This window comes from Bufo gargarizans, chromosome 2 (assembly GCF_014858855.1).
Source record: "Bufo gargarizans isolate SCDJY-AF-19 chromosome 2, ASM1485885v1, whole genome shotgun sequence".
NCBI classification, from domain to species: Eukaryota; Metazoa; Chordata; class Amphibia; order Anura; family Bufonidae; genus Bufo; species Bufo gargarizans.
Window position 1 is genome coordinate 478,256,851 of NC_058081.1, and position 14,661 is coordinate 478,271,511.

The window sequence follows — 14,661 nt, forward strand, 5'->3', positions numbered from 1 at the left end:
ATGAATCATGAGGGGCAGAAATGTGAAATGATGGGGGGGGGGGCAAGAAATGGACATGAATCATGTGGGGCAGAAATGTGAAATGATGGGCGGGGGGGGGGGGGGGCGCTAAAATGTAGATTCGCTTGTGTTGACAAAAATCCTTGCACCAGCCCTGACTTCGGGCACGCAATCCCGTGAGACCAGTGACCTCCAGAGGTGGGTCTCGTGGGATCAAGCGCCGAAGACACATGATCTTGGCAAGAGCCAAGGCAATGTGGACCTGGAGCACAGCGAGGAGCAGAACCTGGTGAGCACCCCTGGCAACCGCAATCTGATAACCTGCACTAGGGTATCAGAGGCTGCAGGACAGTGACTGGCAGCAGGGTGGCACACACTTGTGTACAGGGGTCAGGGCACACCTGCTGCTTGACTAGGGGCCATAGATTCTGACTGGCACAGGGTGCCCAGCAGTGGCACATGGAGCCGATAAGGTGGCACAGACTGTCTAAAGGGCTATGAATGGTACAGGGTGCAGGACAGTGCCAGACTGGCAGAGGGCACAAGGCAGCATACTGTTTTATGTTGCCCTGGTGGCACAGGATTTCAGACAGTGGCTGAATGGCGCCTGGCAGTGAATAGGTGGCATTGCCGTGTTTGGTGTGCCAACCTGCTGAACAGCGCAGAGTGATTGGCATCACTGGGATGGTACTAGGTGACAGACAATGGCTGGATATTATATATACATGACCATAGTCAGACTGGCACAGGGTACACAACCATAGTTAAATGTTACATGCAATAGGTGGCTGAAAAAGGGGTGTGGTCAATGGGTGGAGTCAAGGTGGCAGGAAAATTAGCTTTTGCCTAGGGTGGCAAAAACCCTTGCACCAGCCCTGATTGTGTGTATATACTGTACTGTATTTTAATGTCATTGTGTGTATATGCCGTGTGTATATACCATATGTTAATATGTCATTCTGTGTATATACAGTACTGTATGTTAATATGTCATTACGTGTATATACCGTACTGTATGTTAATATGTCATTGTGTGTATATACCGTGTGTTAATATGTCATTGTGTGTATATACCGTGTGTTAATATGTCATTGTGTGTATATACTGTATGTTAATATGGTGTGTGTGTATATACTGTATGTTAATATGTAATTGTGTATATACTGTATGTTAATATGTCATTGTGTGTATATACTGTATGTAAATATGTCATTGTGTGTATATACAGTACGGTATGTTAATATGTCATTTTATGTCTGTGAGTAAAACTCTTCTTTCCTATGCAGCTCACAGACTGGAACAATTCTGGTGAAGAACACCATGAATATTGCTGCTTTTGGAGAAAATTGCTTGCCTTTCAGCTGGCGGATTAAAGATTATCTAGAAGAGATTTGGACTCAGGCTCAGCACATTCATTGCATGGAAGGTAACATTTCCCCTGCATGTGTGAATATAGTTGTTCAATTTCTGTGATTTTCAGTGGAAACTGTTTGCACAAATGACTCCAGTGTCTCCTAATGGGAAAAAAGGCAAACGTATGTGTATCAGATTTTTGTAATGGTTGGAAGCTCGCTTTCATAATTTTTTCTGATAGGGAACCATTGGAGTCACAGAATGAGAACTGGTAGTGCTGCAAATTTACAGTTAATCAGAACTTGCCAAAAACTTTAAACACACAGATTTTCCCTTTCACACACAGATGTCCATGTTAAACATGTCTGGTATATGGAACATTTCTCTCCTGTGTTTTGCCACACAAATTCCTCTCGTCTTCCTTTCTTTCAAGATTGGAAAGCTTTTCTCTGTGGTAAAGGAATATCTGCAGTCACTCAGCAATTAAATAAAATATATTGATTAATAATAATAAATGTTATTTCTATAGCTCCAACATATGCCACATTGATTTACAACCCAGACGGTTAGGCTAGTTTCACATCTGTGCTAAGATAGCAGGCAGGCTGGTCCAGCAGAGGAACAGTTTGCTGGAGTTCACCGCATACAGCCTAGCCGGATACTGCCGTTCCCCACTGGAGCCCATTAACTATAATGCAGAGAGAATCCGGCCACATCCCCGCTGGATCTCATTACAGTCAATGGGGTCCTCCAGTGCTAGGTCCTATCCAGCTGTGCTATGGATGCAGTGAACTCCCACACTCTGTTCCTCTGCCGGAACAGCCTGACGGATACCGTTAGCACTTAGCACATATGAAAGTAGTTAACATGTACAAATAAAATCAGACATTACAAAGTAACAAACCAACGAGTGGACAAAATACAGCATCAATTTTTTATATATATATATATATATATATATATATATATATAATGTGTATATATTGTGAACTGTACTGAACTGTTGCTAGTTTATTTTGCAAGTTGCTCAAATTAACAAACAAAACCAAAAACAACAATAGCCGTCTGGCTCCTGCCTATCTCACTCGGCAGCCCTAGCTAAACTCATAACACAAAACACAAAGAGCATTTTCAAGGGGAAAACAGAGCAACTTACAGTTCAGTAGTTAGGTGGAGAAACTAACCGTTCTTAGAGCTCCTGGGCTTGCAGCTTCTCAAACAGACTGCCAGAGAGAGAGCTCCTGGGTCAGGGCTGCTGCCTTAATTAGTACATCTGTGTGAGCAGTCCCCCAGGGAGGTAAAACCCGGACTGGCTCCGGGTGGTCAGGGAACCCACCCAACTCTTCCCTGACCGGCTCCAGGACCCTAAACTGGTTTTCTTTTTCCCAGAAAGCTTCTGGATACAAGGAAAACCAAACCTTCCTGGAGCCTTTTAACACATGAAGTGCTGGAAACTTGGTGCAATGTACACACCATCCAGCACTTTCTCTGCAAAACATTGTGACACCCTGTCACATACCCCCTCCCTCTGTTCGAACCCGTGGGTACGGACACTTTCCGAGAACATACAATGAGTTCGGGAGAGAGCGTCAGCATTGGCCTGCAGCTTTCCTGCTCTGTGCTCCACTGAGAAATTATAGTCCTGTAGTGACAGGAACTAGCGGGTCACCCTTGCATTATGATCTTTGGCCCGTGACATCCAGGTAAGAGGGGAGTGATCTGTCACTAACTGAAATTGACGGCCGAGCAGATAGTATCGCAGAGTCTCTAAAGCCCACTTGATGGCCAAACACTCGCGCTCCACAATACTATAGTTTTTCTCAGCTGGGGTTAGCTTCCTACTCAAATATATCACTGGGTATTCTTCTCCATGCACCAACTGTGACAACACGGCCCCTAGGCCCACATTGGAAGCATCTGTTTGAACAACAAACTTTTTTTTGAAATCAGGAGCGATCAAAACTGGCCTACTGCATAACACCTCCTTGAGTTTACAGAACGCAACCTCAGCATCTTTGTTCCAAGAAATTCCGCCTGAGCTTTTGCCCTTGATTAGGTCCGTAAGCGGAGCAGCTATGGAGGCAAAATCTGGAATAAACCTTTGGTAATACCCTACCATGCCCAGAAACGTCCTCACCTGTTTTTTTGTGCAAGGTTGAGGCCACTCTTTAATTGCCTGTACCTTTTGAGCCTGAGGCTTGATGAGGCCTTTACCAATAATGTACCCTAGGTATCGTGCCTCTTCAAGGCCCAGGGCACATTTCTTGGGATTGGCCGTCAGACCAGCCTGCCGAATTGAGTTTACCACCGCTTGGACCTTGGGAAGATGACTTTCCCAATCCGAGCTGAATATCACCACGTCGTCAAGGTAGGCCGACGCGAAGTGCCGGTGTGGCCTAAGGACTTCATCCATCAACCTCTGAAAGGTGGCAGGGGCCCCATGAAGCCCAAACGGCATTCTCACATACTGGAATAGGCCCTGAGGAGTAGAAAATGCTGTCTTTTCCCTAGCCGTTGAAGTAAGTGGAATCTGCCAATAACCTCTGGTTAAATCCAGGGTGGTAATGTACCTGGCTGGACCTAACCTTTCTATCAACTCATCCACCCGTGGCATGGGATAAGCATCAAACTTTGAGATATCGTTTAATTTGCGAAAGTCGTTGCAAAACCGCCAGGACCCATCCGGTTTTGGTACCAACACCACAGGGCTAGACCAATCACTATGGGACGGCTCAATAACACCTAGCTCCAACATTCTCTGGATCTCACCGGCTACTATCTGTCTGCGAGCTTCAGGAATGCGATATGGCTTCAAGCGAACCCGAGCTTGTGGATCTGTAACAATATCATGCTTAATTACATGAGTGCAACCTGGCCACTCTGAAAACACATCAGCATTCCTAAGGAGGAATTCCTTTACCTCTTGGGCTTGTGCCCTTGACAAAGTCTCCGAGACCTTCACCTCAGTAACTTCCCCCTGAAGTGTAGGGCTGAGAGGCTCAGCCGCCATAGAAACTAACGGTTCCTTCCAGGCCTTTATTAAATTGACATGATAAATTTGCATTTTTTTCCGTTTGTCAGGTTGGTGGACTTTATAATTCACCTCCCCTATCTTCTCTACAACCTCATAGGGCCCTTGCCATTTCGCTAGGAATTTGCTTTCGACGGTGGGAACCAGAACCAGGACCCGGTCACCCGGCTGAAAAACCCTGAGTCTGGCTCCCCGATTGTATATGCGACTTTGGGCCTCTTGAGCCTGTCTCATATGTTCTTGTACTATGGGCATTACAGCTGTGATGCGATCCTGCATCTGTAGAACATGTTCCACCACGGAGCGGTGGGGAGAGGGCTCCTCTTCCCACGACTCCTTTGCAATATCCAAAAGCCCCCGGGGTTGTCGCCCATGCAAAAGCTCAAACGGGGAAAACCCAGTAGACGACTGAGGCACCTCACGAACAGCAAACATCAAGTAGGGGAGCAGGCAATCCCAATCTCTCCCGTCTGCCTCAACGACCCTTTTTAACATTCTCTTGAGGGTTTTGTTGAAGCTCTCAACCAACCCATCAGTTTGAGGGTGATAGACAGATGTCCTTAACTGTTTTATACCCAGCAGCTTACACAAACCTTTCATTACGTTTGACATAAAAGGCGTTCCTTGATCCGTCAGGATCTCTTTTGGAATGCCTGTTCTAGCAAACATATGAAACAGCTCCCGGGCAATTGTTTTAGCTGACGTGTTCCGCAGAGGAACCGCCTCGGGATACCTAGTGGCATAGTCTAAAACCACAAGAATGTATTGATGTCCCTTTGCAGATTTCACCAGGGGCCCCACCAAATCCATTGCAATCCGGTGAAAAGGTACCTCAATGATGGGTAACGGTACCAAGGGTCCCCGGTAATGAGGCGCCGGGGACGTCAACTGACATTCTGGGCAAGACGAACAGAATCGTTTGATTTCTTCAAATATGCCAGGCCAAAAAAACCTCTGGAGTACCCGTTGCTGCGTTTTCTCGGCTGCCAGGTGTCCTCCCATGGGGTTTTTATGAGCCAGGTCAAGAACCACTTTCCTATGCGATTTGGGAACAACTAGTTGCTCTACGACTTCACCCCTTATATTATCAACACGATAGAGAAGATCATGCTTGACAGCAAAGTGAGGGTACACCTTCTCCAAGCCCGTACTGTGGGCAACCTCATTAACCACAGCCACATTTTCCCAAGCATGAGCTAACGTTGGGTCCCTCAGTTGGGATGTGCCAAAGTTATCTTGAGAGCAGTTTATTTCTGGCATAGGTAACTCTTCCACAGACTCTTGTGGTCTCTCGGATTCCCCCACTAGCACAGAGAAGGGGAACTGGTCAGGCTCAACTGGGGTCAGTCCACCGGCCGGTGCTTCAGAACCGGAATCCCCAAAGTTAGGCAGGCTAGCCAGAGTTTCATCCCTCACACTTAGGGAAACTTGAGGTGGAAAGTCGACTGCCCACAGGTCCCAGAACAAAGGAAAGTCCCGCCCTAATATGACACTATGCATCAGGGATTTAGACACTCCCACCTCATGGGATGTCACACCAAACTGAGTCTCAATGGGGACCACCGCTGTACCATAACTTTTTGCATCCCCATGTATGCACACAACACCCATGCACTGGTTTTTCTTGAATCAAATCGTTTTTATTAAACCACTAAAGACAGAAGTTTACAAATCAATACAATGTCTTTTCTTACTCTATCCACATTACGGAATCAGTGTACATCAGTATCATATCAGTACCAACACACTTACAATACAAGTATCTGCATGTACTATATACTCATAGGAAAACAATAGACACCAGGAATTATAAATGTCTAAACCCTCCCAAAACCCCTCCCATGCTGACACTGGGAAGCCAAAAAGTAAATCAATGCATTAGGAACAGCCAGGCCTCCTTCAGACTTAGCGTACTGCAATGTTTCCAATTTAATCCTAGCCTGACCGTACTTCCAAATAAGATCCCTAAATATAGAGTGAATTTTTTTAAATCTATCTAGGGGGATCCATACGGGAGCATTATTCAATACGTAGAGCAGCTGAGGCATCATAACCATTTTTAACAGGTTCACTCTACCTACCACAGAGAGAAAGAGCCTACACCTTGACCTCACCTTAAGCCTGAAAGTAGCCAGCAACAGGGACAGATTGAGGACCTCAAAATCCGATATTCTAGGTGTTATAAACAGTCCCAAGTATTTAAATTTATCCACCCAGGGAACCAAACTATCTGCTTGTCTTCCTGTCAGGGCCTGCCCATCAATTGGCATCAAGGAGGATTTTTGCCAATTTATCCGAAGACCAGAAAAGCCACCAAATCTATCAATCAATGCCATGGCCGCATCCAGGGACGCCCCAGTATCACCCATAAAAAGCAGAGTGTCGTCTGCGTACATAGCCACTTTGTTGTGTAGCCCACCATATTTAAATCCCTGTATATTCGTTGATAAACGAATGTGTGCCGCAAGTGGCTCTATTGCAAGAGCAAATAATAAGGGCGACAAAGGGCATCCCTGTCTGGTGCCCCTGGTCAGGGCAAAACGGTCCGACAACCCTCCATTGGCTCTGATTCTCGCCTTGGGACTAGAATACAGGACCTTTACCCACTGAATGAACCACTCTCCAAAGCCCATGATTCTCAAGACCCCCCACAGGTAACTCCACTCCACACTATCAAACGCCTTGGCGGCGTCGAGAGCAAGCAAAGCCCTATCTCCACTATTATCTGCCGGAATACTCAAACTAGTATATAACCTACGGAGATTAATAGCTGTCGATTTCCCAGGCATAAACCCCGTCTGGTCCGGATGCACAATAGTCAGGATCACCTTAGACAACCTGTTCGCCAACACCTTCGCCAGGAGCTTAACATCAGCCGTAAGAAGCGAGATCGGTCTGTAGGAATCCGGAACTTTACGATCCTTCCCAGGTTTAGGTATAACCACAATTATAGCTTCCTGCATCGAATGTGGTAGCGAACCTGCCTCCAATGAGTGCTCAAGCACCTTAAGTAATTCAGGAAGTAGTATCCCCTGCAACTTTTTATATACCTCTACTGGGAGTCCATCAGCTCCAGGCGCCTTACCGTTCGCCATATCCCCAAGCGCGGCTGCCAGTTCCTCAAGTGTAATTGGCTCCTCCAGCCTTTCTCTATCCTCCTCTGACAGCGCCGCTAACTGTGCCTCCCCTAGAAAATCAGTCAGTGTCTCTTCAGAGCTAAAACCCGTGGAAGCATACAGAGATACATAAAAACTTTTTAGAATATCTAATATTCCTTCTGTGTCCTGCCTACTGTTCCCCAAGTTATCTTTAAATTCCTGAATACATGAGGAGCCTCTCTGGGCCTGGGAAACCACCGACAACAGATGTCCCACCCTCTCACCCTCTTCAAAGGACCTCTGACGATAAAAACTCCTCTTTCTCTCTGCGGCCTGCACTAAATGACACCTCAGCTGCTCCTGGGCTACCGCCAGCGCCTCACTGTTAATCAGGGTGGGGGATCTACTAAACACTCTCTCAGCCTCCACCACTAGGACATGCGCCTTAACATCCGCCTCCCTAGACCTAGATTTGTGCTTGCTAATTTCCTTCATCAAGACTCCCCTCAGGAATGCTTTCATGGCGTCCCAGACCCCGGGTATCGAAGCCGTTCCTGTATTAATAGCAAAAAATTCTTTAATCTCCAGAGAGATCCCAGACAAATCGTCCAACACATTCAGCCAATGTGAATTACATTTCCACAGCCTAGGTCCCTGTCTGAGCACCCCCAGGCACAAGTCAATCTGCACCAGAGAGTGGTCAGACAGCGACCGAGGATGATAGATAACATCTTTAACCAGTGGCAGCATAGCATCATTAACAAGGGCCATATCAATACGCGATAACGAGTGATGTGTGGCTGATCTACACGAGAATTCCAGCTTATCAGGGTTACGCAATCTCCAAACATCATGTATCCCTACTTCACACATAATATTTCTGAGAGCCCTGCTCCCCGGTAAACCTCCTGCACCGTCCACCCGACATCTATCCAGGGAGTCATCTAGCGTGCAATTGAAGTCCCCAACCAGTAGCCACGGCAACCCAGGGAAGTCCGCCACAAAGTCCATAACCTCTCTCATCAATGGGGAAGCAAATGGTGGGGGCACGTACACGGACACAAGCACCACTTGTATTCCATCCACCTTACACACCACACAGACATACCTGCCATCAGCGTCCACACAGTCCTGCAAGTGTTCATACCTAATGCTACTATGCACAATCATGCTTACACCTCTAGAGTGAGAGGAATGAGTTGAATGTAGCGCATGGATCACCCAATTTTTACCCATCCAGTGTAAATTATCTCCAGTCAGATGCGTTTCCTGAAGGCAACATATAGCCGGCTGAAACCGCCCTAAGTATTGAAAAACACACTGTCTCTTCCGTGCATCTGCCATCCCTCTCACATTCCAACTTAAGACTCTAATCACCTGTGACATGATAAAACTTCAGACCATACTTGAATCTCACAACCCACTCAGACTTCCTCTGCGCACAGTTCAAGACCATAACCCTTCCCCCCAACTGCCCACCCACCCACCCAACCCCCTCCCTCCCTCTCATAACCAGTTTGCTGTAACTAGGGAACGCTATCCCTTTGGTATCAACCTCACACGTTAAAACAGGGCAATCCGAGAGCACTTTGCCCCTCAGCATATAACAATCAAAACAGATTATAACACAGTTCCTCAGGTAGAGAATCCTCCCCACATCTGAGAAAAACATTTTCCTCCCTTATCTACCAACTCCCTCCACAGGATCTACCTAATGGTAGCATTACATAATACACTTCTTAACTGGTGCAACCTGTATAGCAACCTCAGAATGCAAATAAAAATTAAACATAAGAAGCAATCTCTTGGCCTCCTTCAAGTATTCAGGGCCCCACTTCTCAGTTGTCGCTCGTGGACGTCCAGCCACTGCGCCGCCTCCTCCGGATCTTCAGGACTCCGCCCAACATCCATACCCACTTAGCTCGTATGCCCTGGCAAACCCTGATTTCTCCATTCACATCAATCGATGTGGATGAATAAATCATTGCTGGGATTTTTTATTAATTTTTTTTATATACAAAGTGTTTTCCAAAGCATATGAACACCGCCGCCCCCTCAGCTCATAAGCCTCGGCAAACATATCTTTTACTGCAGAGGAGAAATCTCGTCTTGCAGCGCCGCATACACCGACTTTTGTGTAATCTGACAGCAGCGCAATGCTTCTGTCAGAATGCACATCAGTGCTGCAGCTAGTCGATCGGTTGGTCCACCTGGAAGGTAAAAAAAAAAAAAAACAGGCCGCAACGAAATCAATTTATTAACTTTATAATAACATTTGAACGGAACATATTAACTTTATTTAACTTTTTGAACAGAACGTTAACTTTTTTGCTTACCAGTGATTTTTTTTTTTTTTTGTTTTTTTACCTTTATAGGACAAATCTCTCCTTCCCCATGGGACAATGTGCAAAGCGCAAATCGCCCAAAGATGTGGCGAAGTACATTATGCACTTTGTCCCAGGTTAAAGGAGAGGTTTGCAGCAGCTCTGTGTGAATGGGCCCTAATAGCCCTGTGTGCCTGTCCTGTGAGATGCAATCCCTATGCTAAGTGTACCTGTGTGTGGTACTTCTGGAAACACTCCCCTAAGCATAGGGCAGGGTGGTCAGGACAGAAATAGCGGGTGTCAAGCCTTATTCCACTCCTGCTACAGATATGACATTTTTTTCGGGGTGGCGGTCAGTTTGAGGTACCAGCAACGACACTGGGGAAATGTCGCTCGTGTAGACGGCTCACTACACTGGTGGATGGGGCCACGGAAGTAAGGCCAGGAGGTTCTCGATGATCTCTTCCTGAAATTTGAGGAAGGATCCTGTTCTCCCAGCCTTACTGTAGAGAACAAAACTATTATATACAGCCAATTGAATTCAATATACAGACACCTTCTTATACCAGCGCCTGGTCCTGCGGGAAAGTAGATAAGGAGCCAACATCTGGTCATTGAAGTCCACCCCTCCCATGAGCGAATTATAGTCGTGGACACAGAGGGGCTTTTCAATGACACTGGTTGCTCGTTCAATTTGGATTATCGTGTCTGCGTGAATGGAGGAGAGCATGTAAACGTCACGCTTGTCTCTCCTTTTTACCGCGAGCAGTTCTTGGTTACACAAGGCAGCCCTCTCCCCCCTTGCAAGACGGGTGGTAACGAGCCGTTGGGGGAAGCCCCGGCGACTAGGTTGCGCGGTGCCACAGCAGCCAATCTGTTCTAGGAACAAATGCCTGAAGAGGGGCACACTTGTGTAGAAATTGTCCACATAAAGATGGTACCCCTTGCCAAATAAGGGTGACACCAAGTCCCAGACTGTCTTCCCACTGCTCCCCAGGTAGTCAGGGCAACTGACCGGCTCCAGGGTCTGATCTTTGCCCTTTTAGATTTGAAATTTGTGGGTATAGCCTGTGGCCCTTTCACAGAGCTTATACAATTTGACCCCATACCAGGCGTGCTTGCTTGGGATGTATTGTTTGAAGCCAATGCGCCTGGTAAAATGTATAAGGGACTCGTCTACGCAGATGTTTTGCTCAGGGGTATACAAATCTGCAAATTTGTTGTTGAAGTGGTCTATGAGGGGCCGAATTTTGTGGAGCCGGTCAAAAGCTGGGTGGCCTCTGGGACGGGAGGTGCTGTTGTCGCTAAAGTGCAGGAAACGCAGGATGGTCTCAAATCGTGTCCTGGACATGGCAGCAGAGAATATGGGTATGTGATGAATTGGGTTTGTGGACCAATATGACCGCAATTCATGCTTTTTGGTTAAGCCCATGTTGAGGAGAAGGCCCAGAAAAATGTAAAATTCGGAAACTTGGACGGGTTTCCACCGGAAAGACTGGGCATAATAGCTTCCCGGGTTCACGGCTATAAATTCAGTGGCATATCGGTTTGTTTCTGCCACAACTACAGTCATGTGAAAAAATTAGGACACCCTTTGAAAGCATGTGGTTTTTTGTAACATTTTTAATAAAAGGTTATTTCATCTCCGTTTCAACAATACAGAGAGATTAAAGTAATCCAACTAAACAAAGAAAACTGAAGAAAAGTCTTTTCAAGATCTTCTGTAAATGTCATTCTACAAAAATGCCTATTCTAACTGAGGAAAAATATAGGACACCCTTGCCCCTAATAGCGAGTGTTACCTCCTTTGGCTGAAATAACTGCAGTGAGACGGTTCTTGTAGCCATCTACCAGTCTTCGACATCGGTCTGAGGAAATTTTACCCCACTCCTCAATGCAGAACTTTTTCAGCTGTGAGATGTTTGAGGGGTTTCTTGCACGTACAGCCCTTTTCAAGTCACCCCACAGCATCTCAATGGGATTCAAATCTGGACTTTGACTTGGCCATTCCAGGACTCTCCATTTCTTCTTTTTCAGCCAATCTTTGGTTGATTTACTAGTATGTTTTGGGTCATTGTCATGTTGCATGGTCCAGTTCCGCTTCAGCTTTAATTTTCTAACTGATGGTCTCACATGTTCTTCAAGCACCTTCTGATACACAGTAGAATTCATCGTGGATTCTATGATGGTGAGCTGACCAGGTCCTGCTGCAGCAAAGCAGCCCCAAACCATGACACTTCCACCTCCATGCTTCACAGTTGGTATGAGGTTCTTTTCTTGGAATGCTGTGTTTGGTTTACGCCAAACATGTCCTCTGCTGTTGTGTCCAAATAATTCAATTTTGGACTCATCTGTCCAAAGAACATTATTCCAGAAGTCCTGGTCTTTGTCAACTTTATCTCTGGCAAATGTCAGTCTGGCCTCGATGTTTCTCTTGGAAAGCAAAGGTTTCCTCCTTGCACACCTCCCATGCAAGTTAAACTTGTACAGTCTCTTTCTGATTGTAGAGGCATGTACTTCTACATCAACAGTAGCCAGAGCCTGCTGTAGTTCTCGAGATGACACTTTAGGGTTTTTGGAGACCTCTTTTAGCATCTTGCGGTCTGCTCTTGGGGTGAACTTGCTGGGGCGACCAGTCCTGGGCATGTTGGCAGTTGTTTTGAAAGCCCTCCACTTGTAGACTATCTTCCGGACAGTGGAATGGCTGATTTCAAAATCTTTTGAGATCTTTTTAAATCCCTTCCCAGACTCATAGGCTGCTACAATCTTTTTTCTGAAGTCCTCTGACAGCTCTTTTGCTCTCACCATGGTGCTCACTCTCACTTCAACAGTCAGGAGCACACCAAACTAAATGTCTGAGGTTTAAATAGGGCAAGCCTCATTCAACATGCAGAGTAACGATCTACTAATTATGTGCACCTGGTGTGATATACCTGTGTGAGATCTGAGCCAATTTAAGAGGGAATACATGTGAGGGTGTCCTATCTTTTTCCTCAGTTAGAATAGGCATTTTTGTAGAATGACATTTACAGAAGATCTTGAAAAGACTTTTCTTCAGTTTTCTTTGTTTAGTTGGATTACTTTAATCTCTCTGTATTGTTGAAACGGAGATGAAATAACCTTTTATTAAAAATGTTACAAAAAACCACATGCTTTCAAAGGGTGTCCTAATTTTTTCACATGACTGTAAGTCCAAGAGCTCCGCAGTCAAGAACAGCTAAAAAAAAAAGTGTCGAACCGATCTGAACTGTCTCAACCCAAACTCCACACTGGGCGGTGAAAGGGGGAACTAATGGTGCGGCTGAAGTTGGGGGCTGCCAATCAGGGTTTGCCAACACCTCAGGGACTCTAGGGGCTCTACGGGCCTGTCTGTTCGGTGGCTGTGATGGGGGAACTAATGCACGTGCCACCGTACCAGCTTCAACTGCCCTTCTGGTGCTCGCCACTTTACCATGTTGTACGGCAGTGCTGGTACTAGGTCCAGGATGGGCTGCGCTGCTGGTGTATGCCTCACCGCGTAATCCGACAGCGCCAGCCCCACTCTGCTGCCCTTGAAGCGGATCCTGCGCAACCTGTGGTCTAGCAACACTGGGCCGGGTAAGCCTGGTGGTATCAGGGACCTCAACCTCCTCGTCCGCACTTTGGGTCAGACTGCCACTGCTTTCTACAGGTTCATATTCTGATCCGCTGGATTCGTCAGATGAGGGTTCCCATTCCTCATCCGACTGGGTCAGAAGCCTGTAGGCCTCTTTAGAAGAATACCCCTTGTTTTCCATTTGGTCAACTAAATTTAGGGGTATTCCCTGAGACTACCCAAGAAAAAAAGCAAGCCTGTCTTACAAATGGGAGGCTAGCGAAGTATTGGAGGCCGCTGCGATTGATAAAAAATATCAAAACTGATTTTTTTTTTATCACCGCAGCGCTTGTGCAGTGATAAAAAAATATAATAATTTTTGTCACTGTGGCGGGGCGGGCGTGGGTGAACGCACGTGTGGGCGACCAATCAGGCCTGATCGGGCAAACACTGTGTTTTGGGTGGAGGGCGAACTAAATTAACACTAATACTATTATAGGTCTGACTGTGATCAGTTCTGATCACTTACAGATACTATAAAAATACAAATGCTGATTAGCGATACGCTAATCAGCGAATCAGTGACTGCGGTGCGGTAGACTGGGGGCGCTAAACGATCGCTAACTACCTAACTAAGGAGCCTAAACTATCCTAAAACTATCAGTCAATACCAGTGGGAAAAAAAAGTGACAGTTTACACTGATCACTTTTTTCCCTTTCACTAGGTCATTGACAGGGGCAATCAAGGGGTTAATTGGTGTGATGAAGGGTGATCTGGGGGCTAAGTGTAGTGTTGGGTGTACAAACGGTGAACTGTGCTCCTCTGCTGGAACCAACCGACGAAACGGACCAGCAGAGGAGAAGAGAAGCCATTTAATACCTTATATTTATAAATATAAAGTGTTAACTGGCTTCTGATTCGATTTTTTGAAAATCAGCCTGCCAGCAATGGTCATTGGCTGGCAGGCTGATAACGAAATTGTGCTTTAACTTTTGCCTGCCTGCGATTTCGCATACGCGGGCCGGCTTTGCCCGAAATCTCGCGTCTCGCAAGATGATGCCCTGGCACGTCCACTTGGAATAACAGGGCCGCCGCAAAGACGCAATCCTGGGTACGGCGGTCCTGTAGTGGTTAATTTTGCAAATCTGATGTGTCACTTTATGTGGGGATAACTTTGGAATGCTTTTATTTATCCAAGCCATTCTGAGATTGTTTTCTTGTGACATCTCGTACTTGATGTTATGGGTAAATTTGGGTCAAAAAGTTTTACCTTTTATATT

At 46.2% G+C, this 14,661-nt stretch overlaps 1 protein-coding gene across 1 annotated transcript in view; it reads left to right on the forward strand.

Annotated features, from left to right (window-relative positions):
* RNF213 (ring finger protein 213) overlaps positions 1-14,661 on the forward strand; it is a 355,180-nt gene that overhangs the window by 252,349 nt on the left and 88,170 nt on the right. The window contains 1 exon segment of the mRNA XM_044281121.1: positions 1,287-1,426. Within this exon segment, the coding sequence (XP_044137056.1) occupies positions 1,287-1,426 (140 nt within the window).